Genomic DNA, 26,766 nt, shown 5'->3' on the forward strand with positions numbered 1-26,766 from the left:
TTAAAGGCGTACGCTGACTGTAAAAAAGGACAAGATATTGTGGAGTGGGAGAAAAGATGTTGGATCCACATTGTTTTGCACTAATATGTTATAAAACTATTCACTATATTATTTTGTAAGAATTTAAGTTTGGACTGCTTTATTGTCCTAACTTGAAATATAAGTCCAAATTGTGGAATTAAACAATAGCGAGGGCAGGAGAGCTTGCCAATTGGAGGCAAAGTAGGATACAACTAGTCTCCATCTCTCTTGCAAAATGGAATGAATAATATATAGATTCTAAACATAAGATGCCATTCTGCATATGTCCAACAGAGTAGATTGAAAGTCCTTTTCAAATAGTGTCATGCTGTAATTTTATTTAGTTATTTTGGTGAATTTTTAAACTAGGAGCTTAAAGGCCTAATTTGGCACTGTCCTCCAAGTTGGTTTTTATGTTGGAATTTTTCTAATCTGTTTAAAATAAACTCAACTATGTGCATATCTGCCTGGTCTAGTGAAATCTTTTATTTGTTGTTTTTACTCTTTGTAACATAAATTAATATCTGAATATAGCGTCTACTTCTTGTCATATTCGTCCTATTTTTTGTTAGGCATCGCCATCGTCCTAAAACATTGGTCTTATCAAGAGATGATAACGAGGCATGATAGGTTTGTCATCATCATTTTCGCCCTAGAATTGTATCACCGTCTTCATACCCAATTCTTTTGTGTTCAGTGATTTCCGAACCCAAACCAAATGATATCCCTATTCTCATCTCTGTTTCAAAAATAATAATGAGACAAGAGTATGAGTAGGTTCAGAGAATCTCCAAATCCGAAATTATTATCAATAATTTAAATAATAATATCAATAATTATAATATTATTATTATCGAGTTGAGTTCGAGGATGTGGATAATATCTCCATATCCATCTCGAATTATTTTGGGGATTAAAAAAAAATCCCCGAACCTGAAAATTAGTCACCAAACCAGTCTCGTTTCAGATTTTCCTCACGGAGCCCCGAACTCACTGGAAAAATTGTCATCTCTGACCATCAAGATTGTTCGAGGGAATGAATCTCTGTTTTCTTCACGCAATTTAAATTGAAGTATTCATGCTGTTTCAAACTTGTATGAAGTAGGGGTGTTAATAATTCGAACCGTACATGACATTTTCAAATCTGGTTTATTCATATTCAAAATTATTGAATTCTAGTCGAACTCGAAATTTTCAAATATTTTTCAATAGAAATTAAAGTCAAAATGAACTTGTTTAATAGTTATTAATATGATAAAATAATATATTAAATAAAAATATTCTTAGCTTTTCAACTAATAATTTTAGTAGCTCGCAAACATATCCAAATATTTCAACCTAGCACTTAACTTCAACTCGAGCTAAATTTAAGTAGTATGGAAGAACATCTCGGACATTACTGGGTAACACCCTGACCATTGAACTAACATCTCGATTCTTGCCCATTGGCTACTTTGTGACTAATATCTCATCGTTATCTCAATCATTGATCTTTATCCACAATTTTTTTTTGATCTTTTTGTTAACTGATCTTCGGTGTTTATGCTGAAACTTAAGAGCATAAGACGTACTACACTATAGTTACATGTTGCTATCGTACAACAAATAAAAGAGATCATAATCTTGCTCAACACGAACTTATCACTGAATTTTAATGTAAACTTCATGTATGTCATTTTTTTAGTGTTTTTTAAGAACAAAAGTCTTTTGATTGCGTTTGGATTGATGAATTTCAAAAATTATTTTCATGTTCTGTTTTTTGACATATAAAATTCTGTTATTTTAGAAGATTAAATGTATATTTGGAAATGTAATATTTTTTTAAAAAAAGTTAAATGCCATTGTTTTTCACATTTAATTGTGAAATAAAACTCAATGCGCACAAATCTAATTTGAAGAATACAACTACTGTAGTCAATACCGCCGAGGCCCTGCTCCGACGACACCAGTTAGTTTCTTTATGTTTAGATCGCCGCCGCTCTGCCGCTGTTTTGTCACCCAAACTAGTACCATCGCGAAACAAGTTCTGCAAGCAATAATCCAAAACAAGCCCTTCAACACCGCTCTTCCTCACCACCACCTCATTTGGACCTCAGAAAGCGTTATTCAAGTCCTAAGGTTTATCCCATTACACCTGTTTCAATCCTTCAGATCCATCGGCCGGCAAAAGCCCTCCCGACACCGCTCCCCACTCAAACAAAGGAACCTCAAACAAGAATCCGTTAAATACAAGAAGGGTTCTCTCATTCTTGGCCCGGCAGCTCATAGAAACCCCAAGAAATTGAATCATGGACTGGAAAAGGCACTAGAGTTTTACTATTGGGTTGAAACCCATTTCAGGTTTCAACACAATGAGCAAACCTGTAAGGAGATGGCTCTTGTTCTAGTTAAAGGGAATAGATTGAATTTACTGTGGGATTTCTTGAAAAACATGTCGCGGAGGTCAGAAAAATGCAATCTTGTTACAACTGCAACCATGACTTGCTTGATCAAAGCTTTAGGGGAAGAAGGTTTAGCGAATGAGGCTTTGTCAGCATTTTATAGGATGAAGCAATTTCACTGCAAGCCTGACGTTTATGCTTATAATACCATAATTTACGCCCTTTGTCAAGTTGGTTTTTTCAAAAGAGCGAGATTCTTGCTGGAACAAATGGAGTTGCCTGGGTTTCGATATCCCCCTGATGCCTTTACATACACGGTTTTGATTAGTTCTTATTGTAGGTATGCCATGGAAACCGCATGTCGAAAAGCTACACGTAGACGTATGTGGGAGGCGAATCATTTGTTTCGATTAATGTTGTTTAAAGGGTTTGTTCCAGATGTCGTGACTTACAATTCTCTGATCAATGGTTGTTGTAAGACTAGTAGGATTGGGAGAGCACTGGAACTGTTTGACGAAATGTCTAGAAGAGGATGTGTACCTAACAGAATTACTTATAATTCCTTCATTAGATACTACAGTGTAGTGAATGAGGTTGAAAAGGCTATTGAGATGTTGAGAATTATGCAAAAAAGGAATCATGGGGTGCCAACTTCAAGTTCATATACACCTATAATTCATGCCTTATGTGAAGCAGGGAGGGTGATTGAGGCAAGGGATTTCTTGGTTGAGCTTGTTGAGGGAGGGTCAATTCCTAGGGAGTATACTTATAAGTTAGTGTGTGATGCCCTAGAGTCAAACGGAAAGATGGATTTGCTAGAAAAGGGCTTTCGTGTGCTTGTTGAAAGTGGTATTGAGAATCGGGTAAAAGAGGCGATCAAGGTGAAACCATCTTTGAGCCAAGAAAGAGCCTCATATAAGACCTTCACATCAAGCATATAATGTAGTTTCAAGCTGCACACCAGTGTTTTCCTGGAAAACTCTGGTGTGGAAAACACTGGTGGCCAACAGTTTCATAGGCTCAGGATGCGACATAAATGTGACAGCCCAGGGGTTTCTAACTGCTGGTAGCCAAATAATAGATATGTGGTCCGATTAAAGTTTTTCATTTAATTGCTAATGTACGATGCCCTAAAGTTGGATGGAAAAATGGGTTTGCTACAATAACTTCTGGGGGCTCATTGAAAGTGGTATTGAGAATCAGGTAAAAGATCTAATCAAGGTGAAATCATCCCCGAGGACAATGAAGATGATGACAAACCTGATCTGAGCCCACCCCAACAACAACTTGAAACTGAGTATGATCCCCACAGTCAGGTCATATAGGACTGCTCAGATACCATGCAAGAGATTCAAGACTTGAATGTCGATGGATTGAAAATTTATTATTTCTTGGTTGGGATCAAGAGAGTGGTTAATAGACCACATTCAGCGGTGCTCGGAATTGTGGAAGTGGAGAGGGTTTCATGGAATGGCGAGAACAGACAGACATCAGGGCATGGCGGTATGCTATGTTGGAGACTATATCATATGGGCAGCTTCTGGCCTGTACTCTGGAATAGTTCAGCTCTATGAGGGGTTACGTTGGAGGATACCGCAAATGACATGGGTTGAATTACACGTGATCAGGCCAACTAGGGCAATTCCTGGCAGTAGGGTTGATAAAGGGCGTCGGAGTGCCGGGTTATATCTTGCTTTGTGAAATTTTAGTGTGCACGATTAGTTTCTGGAACAAAGTGAAATATTCTAGTTCATGGGTTCGGTTAATCGAATAAAGTTATTAACTTGAATAACTCAGGAAAACTTTTACTCCATTCTGAAGTAACTGGTGGATATATTTTGAGAGGACGACTGAACTCTTAACTATGGATACATTTTGTTATTAACAAGGTTGCACTTATCACCTGTGACATTGAATCTTTAGACATACTTCTATATGATATCTTCACTTAGCTTTTCCCATGGTGGAAGTCCTGTGTTTATGATATCTTAATTTTACACTGGTCAACATGATACCAAAAGCTGGTCTCTCATGTTAGTCGTGCATATCCAATTGTAGAGTGATTGATTGGTTTTTTCTTCATCCTTTCAAGTTAGTTTATTATGTAATATCTAAATTTAGTTACAAAAGCTGCCATATTTGAAAATTTGTGTATTATGATTTATACTACATAATATTATATTATTTATATCTGTAACCTCAAGTACTTACCTCATAGTATAAAAATTGATAAATGAATACATACAATGGGGACTATCTTTTTTCTGTTAAAATTACCCAATTCTCACTTCAGGTAATTTTATGGCTTTCATTTCTTTTATGTGGACCATTGAGTCATTTAGTTACCAATTTGCCACTACTGGTTTTCCTAAAATGAAGGCCAGTTTCATGATATATTACAGGGATGTGGATGGGGATAGTTGGAGCGACCAGGAAACTGTACTGCTACTGGAGGAAATGCAGCTGTACCAGCCATTTTGGTTCATCAAATATGTGGAGTAGTGATGATTGTGGAAAATCACTACCAACTTCAAACGGTGTGTATCGTAATCCATTCGGTTTTCTTTTATTAACATTGAGGAGGTTTAGTAAGCCACACTTGTCATTCCATTTATTGAATTGGATTCAACCTGCGAGGGTAATGTTTAAAAGCAAAGATAAAATCTCTTTGCGTGCAAAATGGCTGTTCCATTTTTCCAGCCATTATGTATGCCTTGAGTCCTTGTCGAAGTAAACCTATCCATTTCGTTCATTTAATTGTAATTTTCGCAACTTAATTGGCTCCAAAAAAATTTCAAAATATATATTATTATATTCATGTAATATGAAACAATGTAGTTTTACCAACTGATTTTCTTTGAATCCTATTATTAATGAAAATCAATTAGAATATAAATTCTCATTCATCGAGAAGTATGAATTACTTCTTAAATATTTATATAATTTAATTATTATATAAACAACCCAATAAATCTGTATATAGTTTATAATTATTTTTAACGAAACACCACCGGTGCCTTGGGGGCTTCCAAACCTAGTTTTATTACATAAATTAAAGAACATTGGATAAAACCTTCCAAAACTTTGTAATAATTTGGAAATAGAAACATCCTAATCTAATTCTAACTAGAAACTCAAATGAGAATGGTAGATTTTGTTTAACTTTTATAGATTGTTTGGAATGTGATACGAGATGATCGAAAGACGTGGATGATGATGGCACATACAGTTTTTAGCTAAAGAGTCAAACACCAACAAACTATCTGACCTACAAATTTTGAAGTATTTTACATAGGTAAATTTTAGGAAGGCAATCATGGATAGATGGAACAAAAACAAATTCATAAATTAAGAGGGAATGTTTTCCACTCCCAAGACTGCACTTGTCAATTACACCAATTCTTCCTCCTCTTTTGTGTGGATGAATTATGATGATTCTATAGCCAGTGGACTTTTCTTTCTACATGCAGCGGTGTTGGTAGGAGTAAGATTCCATCCCACAGTAACAGTTGGTCTTGCACTTCTACGAGGTGATGACAATGCACTTCTGGGAGACAAACTTACCTCTTCTAGCACACGGAACTGGAGCTCTGAAGGATAATCCCTGACACATCCAATTCGCGGTCCAGCTCCTGTTGTCCATCTACATGATAATTGATTGGCCAGCTGATAAGATTTCATCCCTTTGTGTGAGTTTATCCTCTTTATTATCTTTTCTTGAGGGACATATTTTTCATATTCCTCTTCTTCAGTATCTTGATCGAATAAGTTATGCTTGGAGAACGAGAACTCTGAATCTGAAAGGTATTCGTCTGCTGTCTCGTATCCATCATCCAGTGGACTATCTGGAATATAAGGAGACCCTGGTTTTGGTGTCCTGAACAACTCTACCGCTTCCTCCCTCTTTGGAATTTGAAGGAGAGCGATTTTTGACTGTAGTTTCCTGGACCATCTTGATATTGGGGGTTGCATATTTTCGTCATCCTTTGAATGTTTTTTCCTCGAGCCCTCTACGTTTTTTATCTCGTGGCCTCCAGCATACCGGAAATCTGGTACTGATATGCTACTACGCAGGCCAACGCAAACTTCGAGTTCATTACTCGGTGCTTTCTGCAACATACTCGAAATTAGCTTTTTCCATGTTTGACAAAAGTACAACCAAAGTCCATAATGTATCTTACCTGAACAACACTGAGATCAACATTATTTTGCATAAGAAAGGACATGAATTCCTCAAAGTTTTCTTCTGTTGGAAGGTAATGTCCACTGTGTGGCCAAACTGCCTGTGTCCAAAACAGCAGATCATACATTTCATGTCACCTGACCCTTTGCAATTAGTTTAAATTACCAATTATTAAAGAAGAAAGGGGATGGGCTTTGCGAGGCTTTGTTTTGGGAAAACTGAACTGTTAGGCTGCGTTTGGTTTAGAGGATAAAATAAACTAATGATTAGTAAGTAAATGATAAAGAAAATTATTGTTGTAGGAATGTAATATATGGTGTTATGTTTGATATGATTTTTAAGTGTAGGATAATTTTGAATTTTATGATGAAATGACAAAATTGCCCTTTCATTCTTTTTTTTTCTTCTTCCACTCCGGCGATGTCGACGGCCGGCGGCGGTCCGGGGACGGCGGCAGTCGGTGGCGGCAGCGGCGACGGTCGGTGGTCGGCGGCGGCGGCGGTCAGTGGTCGGTGGCGGCGGTCGTGGCGGGAAGTGGTGGTGAGTTTGGATATAGGAGAAGGGTAAAATTGGAAAAATAGGAAGTATTAAGAGTTGGATAAATAATCCTAGGGGGTGAGGAGGTATTATTTTAACCCACCTAATATAACCTAATCATTCATAGGAGGTATTGACTTGGTTAAATAATCACGCGTATCCAAACGAGGGATAAGGTGGGTTAAAAAAAATAAACCCACCTTATCCACCAAACCAAACACTCCCTTACTGTACTAAATTATTGGGTGGTATTATTTAAAATTTGAAATATATATTTTGAGTTATAATGTAATATAGTAATAAAAAATTTTCTTGGAATTAACGTTGAAAAATTAAATCGAATGTAATTATTATATTTCAATATGTAGAAAGGAAAAATATATTTTCGGGGTAAGAAAATTAAAATACATGAGAGTGTGTGGTTGTATTTTGGGAGATGAATAACATTACCAGGAAAAGAAAAAGAAAAAGAAAAAAGAGATGGCATTGTGTTATATTCTTTACCTTCAGAACACCATTTTCTACAACTAATCGTCCAGCAGATAATGTTGCACCTCCTGCTAAGAAACTGGAATGTTGAAAAGTACCCTTCTTCTTTTGTCCTACGTACAAGATTTTGGACACACTGAGCACAAAGATCCATTTTGCATCTTCTGGCCCCTCCCTTGTGTCCAGAATTTTGGCACATTCTTTGTATATTAACTTCCCATTACTTATGATAACTTCATATGCACGTCTCTCCATCTACAAAGTTGAATAGGGAGTAATTTGCTCAATTCAATCTAGTCAGGTGAAAAAGACAATTCTGTGCTATTTCACATTAGCCATGTTGAGGTTTCAGTGATAAGTCGAATCTAAGAGATTGCGCATCATGGATATATATTCAGCAAAATCAAGAACTTCTACATGGGGTTGTGCAACTTACCGGACCAAGGTATTTGATACACTGTTGTTGAAGTTTTGATCTATGACATCTCTCTAGATTTACTTCTCTACCGTCTCCAATGTCCAGCCTGAAGTTCAAAGTAAACTGTCATAGAGATAGATGTAGACAAATGAAACTTCTTCACTTTGTAGTACATGAAAGTTACCAGTAGAAGAAGGGTTGTTTACTATCACAATGGAGCCAGTTGATATAGTAGAATTGTAAGTTGTGGCCATAGCGGTGCCTAGGATCAATCTGAGAACACAATATAGAAATACCTTGATTTCATAAATGAACATCATCCATTGAAAATAACTCAAATCACAGACACTTACCGCCTCAAGCCAATGCTGCAAAGCTAGTTTCCGGGCATTATCAGCTATTGACAAACCTTTCCCCACCTAACATTAATGAAGAAAGAGCCTTGGTCGTAAGAAAATTGAAAAACAACGAAGTGCAGCGAGTAATTGTACATACAGCACCTTGGCTGCTTTTGTTCTTGCTCTTGACCAACGTGAAATAGCCGTTTCAGGTTTCTCGATGTCGAAAAATGATACAGAACTACGTTTGAGCTCAGCAAAATCTAAAAGCTTCCACCTAAACGACAAACATTCCAAATCAGGAACACAATGGAATGCGATGCTATATTAAATAGCTAAAGCATAAAGGGTAGGTACCATCTTTGCTCCACCAGAACAGCACAATCTGCGAGTTGCCTTCGTGTTCGAAAACTCTTGTATGTTTTTTGCAACCTCACAGCAGCCAGATGTCTGTCATTGTCGGAATATGGCAGTGGTTTTTTGAGTATGGGCAATTTGTAGCTACTTGTCAAGCTGATTGATGCACGCTCTTCCGGAGTCTGGATGGAGATTTTGGGCTCTAATTCCCTCCTCTTAAAGCTAAGGGATCCTTCAAGGATCATATTGGCCGAACCAAAAGATTTCATTTTAGATTCTCCAACGTTAAAACCAACAGATGGAGCAATCCTCGTGTTGTTACCTCCAAAACTGACTGATCTCACTAATCGGCTATCCAGATCATCCAATGAACATGCAAATGTCATTCCCATTCCTCTCAAAACCAGAACCAACCAATAAGAATGCTCTGATAGATTGATTTCTTGCCATATTCACAAATTTGATCAATAAATAAATGAGGGAAAAGGAAGAAATTAACTGGAATCCTGATGCTCAACATAAACGAGAAAGGCCATATTCTCAACATTTTTTTTAAAGAATACAAGTTGTATCAATCAAAATACATTCATCAAATGCATGAACCAACATCTAGAATGTATATAATTTAATATTTTCCAAGTGCAAACAAGAGCCCATAATGGATTTGTATGTAATATGTTACCTCGAATCTCTGTAGAAATCCAATGAGAAAGATGGAGAGAAAAGGAGAAGAAGAAAGCGGGTGGGAGAGAGGATGGAATCACAAAGCTCTCTCCCTGTCTCTGTGAGCGTATCAAATATTTGTTTATGTGTTTCTTGGAAAACAACTGTATTACTATATATAGGAGGTCAGGAAACAATGGATAAGAGGAGAGATAGATCACATAACAATAGATAACAGTTTTCAACCACGGTGTTGAATTAGATTAATTGGTGGACATGTCGACGACAATCTTCCTATTTAGAGATGTAAATCCATTAGAATCGAGTCTGAGCTTTTTTATTATTATTTTTCGAGTCACTCATAGAATTAGTTCACCAGGAACAATCAAATGAGAGGTATAAGGAGTTCCCCCCCCCCCCAAAATAGGGAATGCCTAAGAAAAAAAAATGCTTAATAATGACTTAACTTCATATTATTTATAAAGACGGAAGGCATAGAGCAAATCCTTAGTTTTTCTTTGGCAATTGGGTTTTTACCACATTTATTTGAATCTTACTATTATCAAACAATGATGTCTCCATATTTTTTACTTTTAATTTAGTCGTAAGACATGGAAAAAAAGAAGAAATTAATTGTGTTTCAACTTAATTAAACGTTTACAAAAAATTCATAACTACTGACCAAAAGGTGTTTAGACGAATTATATTATTTGGAATGATATTTAAATAGTATTTTGCCTATGATTTGACGTAATTTGAGAGTAGGCATCGGACTTTCGACCAATCATACCATTGGTACATACTAGAACTTCTATGGGAGAATTGTTTTTAAATCCTCACCCGATATTTGTATTTGTGTTTAGTCTTTGTAAAACCAAAAAATAAAAATAAAAAATTGTTGTGATTCACGCAAAAAAATGTTTATGCACTCATTGGACCACGTGTTTCTCGGATAAAATTTGGTACCAAACTTTGAAAATCCGAAGAAATATATGATATTGAAGTAATAATTATTTTAAATCAAATACAAAATATTAAAATTTTAGTATAAAATGGAACAATTGTATTAATATCAATATTCGCTACACTTGTTTGTTTGCTTAAATATTATATATTAGTATCATATTTGAAATAATTGATACTGGAATATCATGTATTAATACCACATTTTTAATATTTTGTACCGATTTCATCCGAAAAAGACATGAGTCATTAATACGAATATTTGTCATACATATTTGTATATTCAAAATGATATATTAGTACTAGATAAAAAATATTTTGTAATCCAATATTTTCATATTTTCAATTTTTTATATCGATTTTCTTCTGAAAAAATACATATAATTAATACAAATATTTTTTTATATATTTTCAAATACTCAAAAATATATATATCAATGTCAGATTTAAAATATTTTATATTCAAATATTATATAATAATATCGAATTTTCAATGTTTATGCATAATTTTTTGAGAAAAAATCATTGGGCCAGAATGGAGAAATTTAAATGACACTCTTCAAATGTTTTTTTTTTTAAATGTTTGCCGGACTTATTTTGCTAACTGACCCGTAGTTTTCCCTCGCTAACTGCTGTTGACTCACTCCCCATCTTCATAGAGGGACATAGCCAATGATTTGATTCACAATTTAATTTCTCCCAATCAATCAAATCCAATCCTTCTCTCGGAGATAAAAATGGCGGTTCCGGAATATGAATCTTCCTCTTCATCGGCATCAGCAAGGCAAAACGCCAACCGTAACTCGCGATCGGCCTCCTGCAACAACGCCAGCGCTTGTTATTTGGCAAAGACATTACTCAGAGGCAGCGTAGTTCTTCAAGCTGTACGTGGTCACTTCCGCTCCCCCGCGTCCTACGACGTCGTCTTCGGCAAGGTTTTTCTTATGTTCCTATGTGAATTTTATTTTCTTGAGTGTTCTTTTGATTGGATATCAGAAATTCGAGGTAAGCATTTAAGCCGTAGTCGTTGTTGAGCTGTGTTTGTGTTCGTGTGCGTGACTAGGTTCAGTCATTTGTTTCGTAATTTGTGATTGATTTTCATGGAATCATCGTCTTTTTTCACCCCGGGTGACTGGAGATTGATTAAGTCCAAAGGAGCCCATTGGTTTGGTCCGAAACAGTAACGATGCTCATGAACTGACCGAATGAACTGCTTTTCTGAAAAAAATCGAGTGATTTTTGAGCGGTTTTTCTTAGGCAAACAATGTATGTTATATTTTTTTTTATCAGTCTCTGGATTCTATTTCTCGGTGACTATGTCCAAAAAAATATGCATGTCAGCATCTTCCACATACAGCATGCCGTGACTGAATCACAAAATTGCCTTACAAGAATTCAAGTCGTTTATGAACCTTAATTAATAACTCTTACAAGAATTCAAGTCGTTCAGAGATGTTGCCATAAAATCTCACTTTCTGCCAAACCTTGTTTCAGGAGACATCAATAGAACTTGCGATAATCGATGAAGATGGCGTTATGCAATCTATCACCGAACAACCTGTGTTTGGTACGATAAAAGATATTGCAGTTCTTCCTTGGAATGAGAGATTTCAAGCACAGAGTTCCAAGGTTTTTTATGCTAATTCTTTTTTTTTTGCCAATTTTTTTTCTTGGAAATTGTTGAGGATTAATTGCTTGATTGTTTGGTAGTTACGAGGGAAGGATATATTGCTTGTCATTTCTGATTCAGGGAAGCTGTCGTTTCTTTCATTTTGCAACGAAATGCACAGGTTCTATTCGGTGATATTTTATTGCTATCTTTTTCTTGAAATCATTTTTCCTATTTTGAAGCTTCAGGCTTATTTCACAAAATAGTCGTGTGAGAGTGGTTGCTTACTTATTTATTCTTTAAATCTTGCAGGTTTTTCCCATTGACTCATTTACAACTTTCTGCTCCTGGAAACTCGAGACATGAAGTTGGAAGGATGTTGACTGTTGATTCCAGGTGATTTAGTCCCTGGCTACTATTGTTCATACTTGAGTTTTCCAACGATAAACAGCTACATCAGTTTCCACTCAGAGATTTTAGAATTGCTATTCATGTAGTTTGTTTAATGCTTTGCCCTATACAGTGGTTGCTTTGTTGCTGCCAGTGCGTATGAGGACCAGTTGGTTATTTTCTCGCTTTCATTTTCCTCCAATGGTCAAATCATTGATAAGGTTGGGATTGAGCATATGCTCGACCACCATTGATTTTGTATTGGTGCTGTCCTCTTAATTCGTTGTGTGAAAATTATATTCAGTAAATGCTACAAAATTTTCTAACCTCTTCTTTTTTCTGTTTTACTAATTTTAGAGAATCTCTTGTCCTCCTGAAAAAGATGAATTTCTGCAAACTGATAGAGGATCTACTAATATCTCTGGAACTATATGGAGCATGTGCTTCATCTCAAAAGAAAACTCTCAGCCCGGGAAGGAATATAAGCCAGTTTTGGCCATTCTTTTAAATAGGAATGTTTTATGTCTTAGCTTTGAGATTGAGAACTACTTTCCTATCATTTAATTTTATCTTTGCACCAAATGATTTTTTTTTTGGTGCTTTGGCTGTATTCGAGAAATAAAACATATTCATTTACCATTCTTAGAAGTTTTCTTCTTGTTCTACAGAAGGGGATCTTTTTATCGGAATGAACTTCTTTTGTTGGAATGGAACATTGAGGAACATGCAATCCACGTATTATATAAGTTTGCTGAAGCTGGACCCTTAGCACATCATATTGTTGAAGTCCCTCATGTTCACGGATATGCCTTCCTGTTTAGGGCTGGTGATGTTGTCCTGATGGATTTTAGGAATGCTCATAATCCTTCTTGTGTTTATAGAACAAGTTTGAATTTTACTCCATTTGAGGGAAAAAAATATGAACATGTTGGAATACCAGATATTATGGATGAAGAATGTACGTGTAGCATTGCTGCGTCTGCGTTGTTGGAGCTTAGTGACATAAATAAATATGATGACCCGATGAACATCGATGATTACAGTAGCGTTAAACCTGGTTCTAATTATGTCTGCTCATGGAGTTGGGAACCTGGTGACTCATATATTCCCAGGATAATTTTTAGTGCAGATTCTGGAGATATATATGCAATGGAAGTTCTTTTTGACTCTGATCGCATCAGAGTAAATCTATCTGCTTCTCTTTGCAGAGGTTTACCATCTAAGGCTCTTTTGTGGCTTGATGGTGGATTTGTGGCAACCATTGTTGACATGACTGACGGAATGGTATTAAAATTTGAAGAGGGGTTATTGTGCCACAGAAGTCCGATTCAAAATATTGCGCCGATCTTGGATATGACATTTGTTGATTATCCTGAAGAGAAATTCGATCAAATGTTCGCCTGCTCTGGGATGGCTCCTGAAGGATCTTTACGAATCATTCGAAGTGGTATCAGTGTGGAAAAATCGTTAAAAACTGCTCCTATTTATCAGGGTATTACTGGTACTTGGACATTAAAAATGGAAGCATCTGATCCCTATCATTCTTTTCTTGTACTGTCATTCATTGAAGAAACCAGGGTGCTCTCTGTTGGCATTAGTTTTTCTGATGTGACTGATTCTGTTGGTTTTCAGCCTGATGTCTGTACTTTGGCTTGTGGTCTTGTGGCCGATGGGGTGATGGTCCAGATCCACCAATATGGAGTCAGACTATGTTTGCCTAGTGGAGCTGTACATAGAAAAGGTATTACTCTTGTATCTCCTATTTGGACTTCATGGTTCCCCGATAATATGTCCATAAGTCTTGGAGCTGTTGGAGATGGTATAATCCTTGTAGCAACTTCCAGTCCGTGCTTCTTATTCATCCTTGGTATTAGAGCTTCATTGACACATCATTACGAAGTATATGAGATTCAGTGCGTGAAATTGCAGAATGAAGTGTCTTGTTTTTCCATACCTCAAAAGCACCTTGAGCTGAATAAATCATTAGTAAATTATGGAGATAACCACCATATGGCGCCTCTTACAATTGGAAATAATGACTACATGTTTGTTATCGGTACTCATAAGCCTTCAGTAGAAGTTGTATCCTTTACATGCGACAAGGGGCTGCAAATTTTTGCTATAGGGTTTATTTCATTAACGAACACCATGGGAGCTGCTATTAGTGGTTGTGTTCCTCAAGATGTAAGGCTTGTCTTTGTTGATCGTCTGTATGTTCTTTCGGGATTAAGGAATGGGATGCTTCTTAGGTTCGAGTGGCCTGTTACTTCTACACTATTATCAGCTAGGTCTTCTTGTCAGCAGTCTGCTGTTGGTTCTTGTATGGTGAATACTCAGGCCACATGGAAGTATACATCTCCAAATCATAAAGTACTACCAATATCCATTTCCAATGCATCTGGAAAGGCTAAAGGAGAGTTTCCAATTAATCTTCAGCTGATTGCTGTGCGTCGTATTGGTATCACGCCTGTTTTCTTGGTTTCCTTGGGTGATTCCCTTGATGCTGATGTAATTGCTCTCAGTGATAGGCCTTGGTTAGTGCATACTGCAAGACATAGCCTCTCGTATACCTCCATCTCCTTTCAACCTTCCACTCATGTCTCTCCTGTGTGTTCAGTGGAATGCCCTGGAGGAATTTTATTTGTTGCGGAGAACAGTCTTCATCTGGTAAAATAAGTCTATACTTGATGTTGATTGATTCTGCCTCTGCTTCAACTTTTCCCTTTTTGAAATGCTTTTGCATTTCACTTTTATTTTCCAAAATTGGTGCTAAAGCCGAATGGCCTCTTTGTGGGCGTATCTTTCTCTGTCTTGAGAGCATACATACATAATTATATGAAATGATTGAGATGGACATGAAATAGATTTTAAGAATATTACTTTTGCCATATAATAATAGGTCATCTCAATTCTTAACCATCCATTGGTAGAATGACCCATTCTCTGTACAACGCCTCATGAGTCAGAAATTACTTGATGGAAATTTGAATTATGATTTCTTTGGTTTTTGTGAAAATTGCAATTGAAGCTGAGAACTACTATAGGTGTCCTGCATCTTGAAGGGAAATGGGTTGAGGTGGTTGAATTGAGTCCCTTGATTTGGTACCAATTTTTTCACTGTTCTACTCTGTTTTGCAATCAAATCCTATATTTTTAGCTCTATGTTGGATCTAGTACAAGCAGTTGATGTACTACGTGAGAATAATATCAAACATGAAAACATAATGAATTAAATTGTGGTTGTATTAGTTTGTGCCAAAAAAATGTTCTACAAGAATTCTGGATATAGCACTGAACTACAACCATATTGTGTAATTGGTTGTTGTAAATCTGTACAGTTGGAGAAAATTTTATAAAGCTCAGATCTTTTGTAGAACACTGCCTGGTGCCAAAATAATCATATTCTTACACAGATGGCCTGTAAATCCAATAAACATGTTTGCCTGAAATGACTGAAGCACTATTTTTTTGATAAAGCCTGCATTGACCTACTTTCTAGGTAATTCACTAAAAATTATAAAAAGAAAATCCTTCGTGGTAGATCAGTTAGGTCTTCCCCATTACCCCCTCAACCTTTGAAATAAACATCAAAGTTATTCACCCTCGAGAAGTTTCATGGTCGCGCACCTTCTATTTTCAGAATGCACATATTTAGTGTTTACCGAAACTGTATGACATTATTAGATAGAAATGAAAGGTATTATGTTAGCCTTTGCAACTTTCTGCTCATAATGACTTGACTCTTGAGACGCCGAGAAATTTTCTCTAATTGCTTTTGACATCAGGATACTTCCTAATTGTGTCATAGGTGGAAATGGTGCCAAGTAAGAGGCTTAATGTTCAGAAATTTCATCTTGGGGGCACGCCTAGAAAAGTGTTATATCACAATGAGAGCAAATTATTGCTTGTCATGAGGACGGATTTGGATAATGATTCATGTTCATCTGACATCTGTTATGTGGATCCAGTGACGGGCAGTTTATTTTCATCTTTCAAATTTGAATTTGGGGAGACAGGGGAATGCATGAATCTTGTGAAAGTTGGAAATGAGCATGTGCTGGTGGTTGGGACGAGCCTATCTGCTTGTCCGGCCATAATGCCTAGTGGTGAAGCTGAAAGGTTAGATATCTACCTTGTGGAGGGCTTTAATGCATTTTCCAGGAAGTTTTCATATTACTGTTACTTAGGGTGTATTGATTTTGGTTTTAATTAGTAGATTTTATTGGAGTTCTTTTGATTTATATACATGCTGAATGTAACTGTGGTGTGTTTTTTACAGTACAAAAGGTCGTTTGGTGGTTCTTTGCCTTGAACGTATGCAGTATTCTGACAGTGGTTCTGCCACACTATGTTCCAAGACGGGTTCATCGTCCGATCAAAATCCATCTTTCTGCGACATTGGTGGTTGTGCTGCAGAACAGCTTTCAAGCAGTAGTCTCTGCAGCTGCCTGGAAGATAATAGCTGTGATGGAATCAAACTTGAAGAAACTGAAGCATGGAAATTGCGATTAGCTTATTCAACCATTTGGCCTGGGATGGTCCTTGCTGTGTGCCCTTACATGGATCGGTATTTCTTGGCTTCTGCCGGTAGTTCTGTAAGTCGGGAAATTCTTTATTCTGCTACAGGAACCTTGGTGAAGATTGTTGGGGATCTTGTAAAGAGTGCTATTTTTGTTTTCAGTTTTATGTTTGCAGTTTTCCAAATGATAACTCTCAGAGGGTCAGGAGATTGGCTGTTGGAAGAACGCGTTTTACAATCATGACTTTAACTGCGCATTTCACCAGGATTGTTGTTGGGGATTGTTGTGATGGTATTCTTTTCTATTTGTACCATGAGGTCAGCAACTATACTGTTTATATTCTGCGCAGTAACCAGTTCATTTTCCCTGATCTGAACATTTCACCAGAAGTGTGTGTTGTTTCAAGATGGAAAGAAAAAGAAGCTTAAATACTAGAGATGGTAGTATCGAAATATATTCTTAAGTATTTGGTTGAATTACTATAAACTACCATTTACTGTTTGAATCCAGGATTCCAGAAAACTGGAGCTAGTATACTGTGATCCTGTCCAACGGCTAGTTGGTGACTGCATGCTTATGGATGTAGATACTGCTGTTGTTTCAGATTGCAAGGGGAGTATTGCTGTCGTGTCATGTGCAAATCATTTAGAAGGTAAATTGAAGAGTTAGTAAACTTCGTTATGTGTGTGTGTGTGTCTTGATTTAGAATTCAAACACTACTTTATATAGGTGAAAATATCTCCTCCAAAATATGATAGGAAATCTTTCCTATACTAAAATTACAATAAAAAATACCGAAGATACATCTTATTTTTTAATGATATCATATCCAATGCCATAATATATTCTTTGATTTCTAATAATTTTTCCTGTTTCTAGTACATTTTGGTAGCATACTGAAAATATGTGCTATCCTATCCAAGACCTTTTGGAATTGTTTTAAATTATGAGCATCTTAAGCTGCTTCTGAAAAGTGCATTACCCTTTACTTGATTATCCAACTATAGGACTTCAGAATTGTTAAAAATGCAGTATTAAATAAATTCTTCCTTGAGTTTGATGTTTGCTGATTTAGGGTGGATTTTCAACGCTCAGATAACCACACAGCTGTGTGTGTGTGTTCAAGACATTATGATTTCCATTTCCAACTATTGTGTAGCCCATACCGAAACAAAATATTTATCTTTTGATCAAATGAATTTGATCAACTTCCTGTTACAGATGAGGCAAGTCCAGAGCGGAACTTGATGGTTAGTTGTTCTTACTATATGGGGGAGATTTCCATGAGTATAAGGAAGGTAAAATTTTATTTAGAGCCAATAGTTTCTGATAGCTTGGACGCGAACAGGCTTATTAAATAACATGGACTAGACAATGCATGTCTCTTTCCTTGTGTTTTATGAAATGCCACGAAGTACCAGAATATGGTAGAAAGTAAAATGTGTTCAGCATGTGAGTAAATTAAGGGTCGTACTGAAATAAAGTTCTTGCTTTTTCTTATTATTTTTCTGAATTTGAATTAGTAATTGTACTGAGGCCAGCCATAGGTATGTTTGTTGAATGCTAGAAAGTCCAATGAGATACTGTACTTCTTGAAGATTTTGGTATCCTGCAATTTTTGTAATTTTTAACCCGGTATAACTTTATTACTTATTATGAGCTGATCCACATGGAAAAATTTGTCCATAAGTTGGATGGAATTTATTCAGATTCACCTTGAAAACCGACTGTGTGAATTTACCATTTTCAGGCCTTGTGATTCTTAATTGACTTTAAATTATCCGTGACTGCAAGAGCATAAGCCAAAATCTGGAAACTGAGTTTGATCTTGTAAAACCGACTTGATGAAACCTGGCTTGTAACCTGTCAATTTGAAGTGCAGATCACACTTGTCTTCTTAGAAATGCAAGTTTGCCAAATCCTCTTCTAGGTTGGTGGGCCAAATCTCTGGTCTGTCTGATGAAATATTTTCTCATATCCTTCTAGGAACTCCTTCGTGTGCCAAGTTTTTTTCATGGTCCCTAACTCTACCCTAACTAGTTTTTGCGATAGGACCTTGAATTGGAATTTGTATTTTTCTAGCTTTGATGGCATCTATGTCATACTCGATGACTTATCCTCCTTAGTTCAATTTCAACGATCGTGCCTAATATACATACAGACCCCACCAAAACTTTGATAAAGGTGTTTTTCTTTTAACAAGAACAATTTTGTTCTCTAGACATCAGTAGGATCTACAACATATAGTTCTTTACGTCATTATTTCTTATATGTGATTTGTCATTTTTATAACGTCTGCAGGGATCATTTTCGTACAAACTCCCAGCAGATGACCTAACGAAGGACTGTGATGCTGCTAGTAATGTTGTAAATCTGACACATAACTGTTTCATGGCATCTACTCTGTTGGGCAGCATAATAATCTTCATTCCCTTTACAAGGTATGTTATCTATCTGTTCATCTCTTTTTTTTTCATTTTTCTCTTTTCTAGTTCCAGCATCTTCCTTACTCTCCTCTATTTTTTTCTTGTTATTTTCTTTACTGTCAAACATGGATATAGCAGTCTGAAATTGGCTTATAAAATATCTACGGGTGTGTGCATCACTGTTAGATTTTAAAGAGTACTATATTTCCTTATAAAATATGGTTCTATTCCGTAATATAGTATAAAATATGACTCCGTGCTTGTATTATTTCGAGGCTATCATGGTAATTGGTTGGAATTATTTATGGGTTGTTGACCTGTTGTTCACATGAATATGTTCGTTGCAGGGAGGAATGTGCGTTGCTGGAAGAAGTTCAATCTAAGCTGGTGATTCACCCGCTTACTGCTCCTATTTTAGGAAATGACCACAATGAGTATCGAAGACGTGAAAATGTGGTGAGCCCCTGTGAACTTGGTTCATCTTGTGCTGTCTTCGTGTACGTGTATATGTGAGGGACTGAAACCGACTGATTTTCTTTTCTTCTTTTTTTTGGGGGGTTGGTGGATAGGTTGGGACACCTACGATCCTTGATGGTGACATTCTGAGTCAGTTCCTGGAGCTAACAAGGATGCAACAAGAAGCTGTGTTGGCATTGCCTCTTGCATCACCAAGTACTGCAATGTTAAGTTTTAGAACGTCTATGCCAGTTATGATCAATCAAGTTGTCAGATTACTTGAACGAGTACATTATGCATTGAACTAAATGTATTTTGCATATTTTTTGTTCAAAATGTTCAGAAACATTAGCTGTATTTTAGTGTTAGGGACAATGTCTTGTGAGGAACGCTTGCATGAATACCATGTATGGACGATGTTGGTGCTCGACTTATATGAACTAGTTTAGGATTTTCCTCGGCTCCAAATGAGATTTCAGTTGATTACTTATAATAAATGAATACATGAAAGTTACAATAATCTCACAAATTTTTTATTACAACACGCTAGGCAAAATTTTCACCTAGAGGATTGTCGATTTTATGCTTCCAAGGATGACATTCCCTCAAACAGGGATCTCCCTCCATCTGGAACTCCACATTTAAACTCGAGAATTGCAGTCTGTGAAATAAATTTTATATGCTATTATGCTTGTGTCGAGAAAGGCTCAGAAGGGCACGATTTACAACACACTGGATCCCATCAGAGTTTTGTTTCAAAAGAGATTGAATGTGACTTAGCCAGACCTGAAAATGCCAAAAATACATTATAAGACAGAACAGCAGCAGGAAGTAAAATGCAAAGACATGGAAAAAGAAAGAATGGCTATGTCTGAACCTACCTTGCATGAATGCTTGAACTTCCTAGCCATTTTGTCAAAAAGCTCGCTAGCTAATTTGTGTTGTTCTGTTCTTTGGTACATTCCCAGGAGTGCAAGATGCACCTTTTTGAGATCACAATACTGCAACGCTTTTTGAAATATTTTCATAACAGCATCCTGGAAAGGAAGATTTTGTAGACTAAAAAAATCAAATGACGAGGAATTTTGAATGATTCTATTTTCTTCTTTGAAGTAGTGTGAAGACTAGCCCAACAAATTCAAAAAAAATGAATGATATGCGAAGGAGTTTCTTTTAGTACCTCAGGAGGATTTCCATACTCGTTTTCCAAGTTGAAATAAGCAACCCAGATACTCAGTTTCTCTGATTCTTCTCGAATATTAATTGTTTTCAGAGCCCTAACATTATGAGATAAAAGGATGGATTAACTTAAAGATGATTTAGCACTTCATGTGAGGATGAGACTAACAAGTTGAGAAGCTCAAAAAAACAAACAGAAGCTAATTAAGTACGGATTTTAATAATTATATGCGATGGCTTGCACAGCTAATATTGAAAGATAAGTAACTAGATGTGAATAAAGCACCAACATCAGTTTTAGCATCTATACATTGTACAAGTCAACTAGATGTCAATAAAGCATCGTCAGTAGCAGCATTCTATACATTAACTTTTCACTGCAGATCAACAATGACAAAAGTAAATTCATATCAGGGTGCAGAATGCTTCTCAAACCAAAAACCCTATAAAATTCAAGTTCATTAGAATAAGAAAGAAATACATATTGACCATTTACCTCTCAGCAATGGATCTTGCCTTCTCAACATCTGCCAAAGAGAGCATAAATGCCATATATTTTATCCATATAAAGCTACTATCAGGCAAGCTTCGAACAAGTTTCTCAAATTCATCGCTACTCTTTGGGATGTCTTTTTCCAGCAATCTTTCTTTGGCAGCCCTTATTTCTTGTTCCCTGCTCAGATATGTCGAAAAAATATACTGAAAAGCTACAATGCAACCAACATTTATAGTCAAGTTAAAAATCATTAGGATTTTTTTGTTTTCCACATAAAAATCCAATGAAAATTGCACATCTTCAGAGGTACATCAAAACACAAAATATCCATAAAAAATCATTGCACATCAACCATAAACATTCTGTCATATTTAATGGAGAGGTAAAGGAAACATTAGAGTATTTTTACACACCAAAACTAAAACATATTTTCAGTGGACATAGGTGTATCTCACATTCATGGCCTCAAACTTTTAAAGTCTCACCAGGCCTAGTTCATGGTCAAAGCGTAAGCTTTACTAAATTCCGACACTTTGCCTCGAACTTGGCCTATATGTGTGGTGTAATCTTTTGATGACGGTGAGTAGAAGTGCACATATGTTCTACAACCAAATAGAGCTCACTAAAGCTTGGAAACTTTCGATAATAAGTGAGATATTCAAATATGTTAAAAACATTAGCAAAATTTGCAAATAAATAAAATTACATGCATGTCCACATGCATAACATTATCAGATTCAAAAGGGAGAAATATGCTGATGGATATGACCAAGGTGTGTTGATATACACCATAGTTTTCAAAATGGTCCTCATTATTAATGATTTTTTCTGTAGGTAGATCATTTGGTACCAAACAAGATGTAGTACTGATAAAGATAAAACTACACTTGATATATAAGATCGTAAGCTTATAGTGCCCATATGTGTATTCTGAAAGAACTTTATAGGCCTAGTTGGAGTATGAGACACATCAGAAACTTAAAACTCTTCCATATGTACACCATGAAGATAAGGCTAGATACATGATGCATATAAGTGTATTTGTGCATGCTCCTCATAGGTACTCTCGACGAGCTTAATGGGCCACGAAGACTGGAGAGATTCCAAAATTTAAACTTCCTCAACATCTAAGCCTCAGGTGTACTCCAACCTTTATTTACAGAACTCATGCAGGAATTGATAATATTCAAGATTTACTAGTCAATACATCATGCCCATATATAAATTAAGAGGCTAAGAAATTATGATATACTAATCCACACGATCTTTATAATTTCAAGGACTTCACAAGCTTAAATAATTTTGGTACACCAAGTTACCTGAATCACCAAAAGTCGTGTCCTACTATAACCTAGCTATTCCCAACACACTACTTATTAAAACAATCATATTTATAAACTACTTACAGCTTAAATTGAAATAATCCATTCCATCAAAATACATGATAAAAAAAGTTCCCAATAGGATTTACCAAACAGAATTAAGTAGAATAAGTAATGAATAACATGGAAACTCATACCTTTAAAGTGATCCTATTGGAAGATCTAGGCAATTTAGCCTTAATTCCATCTCCAAATAGTGAACCTAAATCATCCTCCACGGATTGATTCCTTTTTTTTTCATCTTCTTTCCCTTCTTTCTTTTCTCCAATGATCTGAGGTCGACCTCAATCTCATTATCCAAAATTGATCCAATCTCGTCTTTCTCTTCTTTTCTGAAAGCTCTTCCCCCACCTAAAACGTCAGCATAAAGAAAGCATTTGTTAAATTTGAAAGAAGAATTCTGACAAGGAACTAGAATATGTTATAGAAATAAGGAACGCTGATCATTTTGAACTCATGGAACAATTGTTATCTACTGGCAAAATTAAGGCAGATTTCATCGCTTTAACAATACCCTTTCCTTTAATTTTTACAGATTATCGATAAGCATTATATCAAAAGCAAGAGATACTAGACTCATCTAGTTTGTCCCTTTTCTGTTTGTCTTTCTCGGTGAAACAAATCCTAAATATCTTCAGCTTAATGTTGATCATAACTCAATAGACAAACTTATATGCCTTCCATCCAGGTAAGGTGACTTTTTTCTGTTAATTTACCATGCTTAGCCACATGAGGCACAATTTTAAGGGTGAATTCTTCAAGCAGGGGAGTATAAAACCTCGCACGAAATTTGGGGCATCGTTTTCGAGCTGGAGAGGTAGCTTTTGCGACGAACCAGTGCGGCTGCGGAGGTTTCCTTTCGATATCCCAGCTTTTCTGGATGGATTCCGGAGGTATTTCGGTTGAGATTTCCTTGAAGGAGGTGCCATTTCTACTTGGAATGAAGGTTTGAATAATTTTCGCAGGGCTCAGCAGCGGAAAGGGGTGAACGACAAGAAATAAGTATTTTTCCAAAATAAAATATTAGGTGGTGTCTGTAGCGTGATTACCCATGCCACATTAGTCAAGTTTTTGCTGACGCATTGGCTGACATCACCACCGTATGTAACTATATATATACAGAGCATCGTATAAAACCTCTCAACAATCATCGAGACTGCTCGATTGACCATGGCAACAAGCACCGCCGTCGATGTTCCGCCACTCAACGGCCGAGTAGCCATAATAACCGGCGCTGCACGAGGGATCGGACGCGCAATCGCGACTCACCTTCGATCCCTTGGGGCCAAGGTCGTCATCAACTACGTTACCAGCTCAACCCAGGCCGATCTCATAGCCGCAGAGTTCAACTCCAAATCGCCTTCGTCGACAGTCGCCATCGCAGTCAAAGCCGACGTCTCCAGCGAAACGGACGTCCAGCATCTCTTCGATCGAGCAGAGCAAGAATTCGGCGCACCGGCCCACATCATGGTGAACTGCGCCGGGACCTTAGATTCAACGTTCTCATCCATAGCCAATACGACCGTCGACATCTGGGAAACGACATTCGACGTGAACACCAAAGGTTCGTTCCTTTGTTGCCGCGAGGCGTCGAAGCGGCTGGCGCGCGGCGGCGGAGGGAGGATGGTGTTTATCACATCTTCGCTCGTGGGCTCACTGATACCAGGGTACGGGGCGTACGCCGCCTCAAAAGCCGCCGTGGAGACGATGACGAAGATTGCGGCGAAGGAATTGAAGGGAAGTGGGATCACTGTGAACTGCGTGGCTCCTGGGCCGGTTGCTTCGGATCTTTTTTTTGCTGGTAAGAGCGAAGAAATGGTCCAGATGTCGGTGGACGCTTGTCCGATGGGTCGATTGGGCGAGGCGACCGACGTGGCACCGCTGGTCGGGTTTTTGGTGAGTGACGGTGGCGCGTGGGTTAATGGACAAATCATTCGGATCAACGGCGGTTCTGTTGTTTGAATGAATCTAAATTTGAAATACCGTTATCGTCGCTCACTCATAATATATTGTTTTTGTTTATGCTTTTATTATAAGATTTGTGCACGTCTGGAAATTCTCGCTGTGTTTGTTGACAAATGCAGGAGTTGTACTGTTGGACGCACAAATAATAAAAATATCAGAATATGATATAAAACAGTGAATTTGTGTTTAATCAGATTTAAGTGTTATGTCAGATGTTACAACATATCGGACAACATATAGCGGAATATTATATATTAAAACACAAATTGACTTTAAATAAATAGATGAACGAGATTAAATTTGCACAAGTATAAATACTTGTGTGGTGCCTTATGGCAAAAATTAATCACTAGAAAATCAAACAAATTACAAAAACATATCACTAATGATTATGAAAAAAATTAATTTTCTCAACAATAAAGCTTTCTAAAAACAACCAACAATATTAAAACGTGAACAAGAAAGCAAAAACGTGAGTCAAAAACTTGAAACAACAAAACCCGATCTTCAGCCAATTTCGTCACGATGTTGTCTGCAGATGTCCCCAACATTCAAGGCAACACGCGATTTCTGCACTCTTCAAAACAGCAGCGTCTTTGTAGGATGTTTTTCTTTGAGAACCACGACATGCAACGTGCACAAGATATGCAACAGGAAAACCTTCAAGCACAGAGAGAAAAACACGATAGCAATAAATCGAAGAAGCCGCCCACGAAAAATACTCCACGAAAAACTCCACCACTAAAACTCCTCCACTAAAACTCTCTGAATTTCTCTTCGTCTCTCTTAGTTAATGCTTTTGAATCTCTATCTCTTATTTATAGCATTCATCTCTCCTAGAGTTTATCTTCCATAAAGAAATCTAATGGTAAACAAGAATTATATGAGAAACAAAATCAACAATACCATATCGTGTAAATCATTATCATAAATATATATCTAGAAAGCTAAAACCCAATATTTAACAAAATCTTATCAAAAACAAATTAAATTTAAGGAGGATATTATATAAAATCTTAACATAATTATCTAGAAAGGCAAAACCATAATTAAATATTATACCCAATCAAATCAACAAGTAAAAGATAATATTAGAAAAATCAATTTACTATGGAAATTATATTTCCCTTCAATCTCCCCCTTTTTGCTTTTCTGGACAAAATCAAATCAAACTCATTTTCTCAATTACACTCCAGTTAACTCCCCCTTAATATGAGAATTTTTCTCCCCCTGAATAAAATCAAGTTAGTACGGCTGTTGTTCGTTGTGTTGGCAACACTTGAGACAACACATGCAAAAAATCATTAGCAGTTTATTAAAACAGAAACACATCAGGGAAGTAAAACCATAACAAAGCAGAACATTAAAAACGAAATCAAGCAAATGTATCAGATAGATGGTATCATTTGATCCTTTCAATTCACACTTCCTTGAGTTTGAGTCGCGTCTTCTCCCCTTTTTTGTGCAGAATGGACATCTACCTCCATAGCCAGACGATAGTCAGAAACTAAGTTCTCGTATGAGACAAGATCAGCTTTAGCTCGTAATCACTATCCAAAATTACTGAAATAATTGCGTCAAAAATAATTTCAAAAAAAAATTCCAGAATTATAACCCACATCGATTTAATACCACTGAACCATCAAAAATCACACATATTCAATTTTTCGTAAAATCTGGATTTTCAACGAATTTTCTCTCTTGAAATTCTAATACCTCATGACAAAACAATATTAACAATGTTATGTTTATGCATGACCTATTTATGCCTAATAACAGAATGTAACAGAAATGGAAACATGAAAACAAATATGAGATATGTTTACAAATGAAGTGTTTTCACAAATGTTGGCAATATCTTCTGACAACACGCACAATTCCAGAAAAACAATTTTGATTTTTCTTCACACTTGGTGACTTAACAGCTTTCTGATCATAGAAGTGGTAGCTCTCACACTAGAAGAACGGTCTTCTTTAGGACTTCTCTAGGTAG

At 36.6% G+C, this 26,766-nt stretch overlaps 5 protein-coding genes across 7 annotated transcripts; 3 read left to right on the plus strand and 2 right to left on the minus strand.

Annotated features, from left to right (window-relative positions):
* Positions 1–1,899: 1,899 nt before the first annotated feature.
* LOC142505079 (pentatricopeptide repeat-containing protein At1g77405) lies at positions 1,900–6,026 on the plus strand. The gene is made up of 2 exons (XM_075617900.1): positions 1,900–4,939; positions 5,873–6,026. Exon 1 carries the CDS (start codon positions 1,982–1,984, stop codon positions 3,341–3,343), a length of 1,362 nt encoding a protein of 453 aa, XP_075474015.1. The 5' UTR covers positions 1,900–1,981; the 3' UTR covers positions 3,344–4,939; positions 5,873–6,026.
* LOC142505078 (IQ domain-containing protein IQM6-like) lies at positions 5,728–9,532 on the minus strand. The gene is made up of 9 exons (XM_075617899.1): positions 9,407–9,532; positions 8,725–9,166; positions 8,530–8,644; positions 8,383–8,448; positions 8,214–8,302; positions 8,048–8,135; positions 7,627–7,866; positions 6,584–6,685; positions 5,728–6,512 (listed from the first exon to the last, which is right to left on the minus strand). The coding sequence occupies exons 2-9, from the start codon at positions 9,114–9,116 to the stop codon at positions 5,829–5,831; spliced, it is 1,776 nt and encodes a 591-aa protein (XP_075474014.1). The 5' UTR covers positions 9,117–9,166; positions 9,407–9,532; the 3' UTR covers positions 5,728–5,828.
* Positions 9,533–10,946: 1,414 nt separating this feature from the next.
* LOC142505840 (DNA damage-binding protein 1a-like) lies at positions 10,947–20,224 on the plus strand. The gene is made up of 15 exons (XM_075618958.1): positions 10,947–11,285; positions 11,845–11,979; positions 12,061–12,140; positions 12,272–12,355; positions 12,483–12,570; positions 12,707–12,869; positions 13,020–15,016; positions 16,158–16,468; positions 16,629–16,944; positions 17,031–17,186; positions 17,380–17,521; positions 18,091–18,167; positions 19,171–19,310; positions 19,643–19,751; positions 19,865–20,224. Exons 1-15 carry the CDS (start codon positions 11,088–11,090, stop codon positions 20,057–20,059), a joined length of 4,191 nt encoding a protein of 1,396 aa, XP_075475073.1. The 5' UTR covers positions 10,947–11,087; the 3' UTR covers positions 20,060–20,224.
* A 100-nt stretch (positions 20,225–20,324) lies between these two features.
* Positions 20,325–23,852, minus strand: LOC142505842 (rRNA biogenesis protein RRP5-like). Of its 3 annotated transcripts, none has more exons than XM_075618962.1 (6): positions 23,644–23,852; positions 22,946–23,159; positions 21,427–21,603; positions 20,932–21,028; positions 20,633–20,788; positions 20,328–20,537 (listed from the first exon to the last, which is right to left on the minus strand). In XM_075618962.1, exons 3-6 carry the CDS (start codon positions 21,480–21,482, stop codon positions 20,427–20,429), a joined length of 420 nt encoding a protein of 139 aa, XP_075475077.1. In that variant the 5' UTR covers positions 21,483–21,603; positions 22,946–23,159; positions 23,644–23,852; the 3' UTR covers positions 20,328–20,426. The 3 variants fall into 3 exon arrangements, with proteins under 3 accessions (XP_075475075.1, XP_075475077.1, XP_075475076.1); XM_075618961.1 differs by lacking the exon at positions 23,644–23,852 and adding an exon at positions 23,525–23,549; XM_075618960.1 differs by lacking the exons at positions 22,946–23,159; positions 23,644–23,852 and having other exon boundaries at positions 20,325–20,537; positions 21,427–22,088.
* A 40-nt stretch (positions 23,853–23,892) lies between these two features.
* LOC142505841 (NADPH-dependent aldehyde reductase-like protein, chloroplastic) lies at positions 23,893–24,963 on the plus strand. Its single transcript, XM_075618959.1, has one exon. The coding sequence runs from the start codon at positions 23,979–23,981 to the stop codon at positions 24,768–24,770; it is 792 nt and encodes a 263-aa protein (XP_075475074.1). The 5' UTR covers positions 23,893–23,978; the 3' UTR covers positions 24,771–24,963.
* The last annotated feature ends 1,803 nt before the right edge of the window (positions 24,964–26,766 follow it).

The sequence above is a fragment of the Primulina tabacum genome, chromosome 10 (genome assembly GCF_025594145.1).
Source record: "Primulina tabacum isolate GXHZ01 chromosome 10, ASM2559414v2, whole genome shotgun sequence".
Classification (NCBI taxonomy): Eukaryota; Viridiplantae; Streptophyta; class Magnoliopsida; order Lamiales; family Gesneriaceae; genus Primulina; species Primulina tabacum.

Coding starts and splice junctions, on each gene's coding strand:
- LOC142505079 (XM_075617900.1), top strand. CDS start 1,982: ATGTTTAGATCGCCGCCGCTCTGCCGCTGTTTTGTCACCCAAACTAGT.
- LOC142505078 (XM_075617899.1), bottom strand. CDS start 9,116: ATGGGAATGACATTTGCATGTTCATTGGATGATCTGGATAGCCGATTA. Junction 8,136..8,213: donor AAACAACCCTTCTTCTACTG/GTAACTTTCATG, acceptor TTTGAACTTCAG/GCTGGACATTGGAGACGGTA. Junction 6,513..6,583: donor TTGATCTCAGTGTTGTTCAG/GTAAGATACATT, acceptor AGTATGTTGCAG/AAAGCACCGAGTAATGAACT.
- LOC142505840 (XM_075618958.1), top strand. CDS start 11,088: ATGGCGGTTCCGGAATATGAATCTTCCTCTTCATCGGCATCAGCAAGG. Junction 12,571..12,706: donor ATGGTCAAATCATTGATAAG/GTTGGGATTGAG, acceptor TACTAATTTTAG/AGAATCTCTTGTCCTCCTGA. Junction 16,469..16,628: donor CCTAGTGGTGAAGCTGAAAG/GTTAGATATCTA, acceptor TGTTTTTTACAG/TACAAAAGGTCGTTTGGTGG.
- LOC142505842 (XM_075618960.1), bottom strand. CDS start 21,677: ATGATTTTTAACTTGACTATAAATGTTGGTTGCATTGTAGCTTTTCAG. Junction 20,789..20,931: donor AGTATGGAAATCCTCCTGAG/GTACTAAAAGAA, acceptor CTTCCTTTCCAG/GATGCTGTTATGAAAATATT. Junction 20,538..20,632: donor AGTTCAAGCATTCATGCAAG/GTAGGTTCAGAC, acceptor TGGCATTTTCAG/GTCTGGCTAAGTCACATTCA.
- LOC142505841 (XM_075618959.1), top strand. CDS start 23,979: ATGGCAACAAGCACCGCCGTCGATGTTCCGCCACTCAACGGCCGAGTA.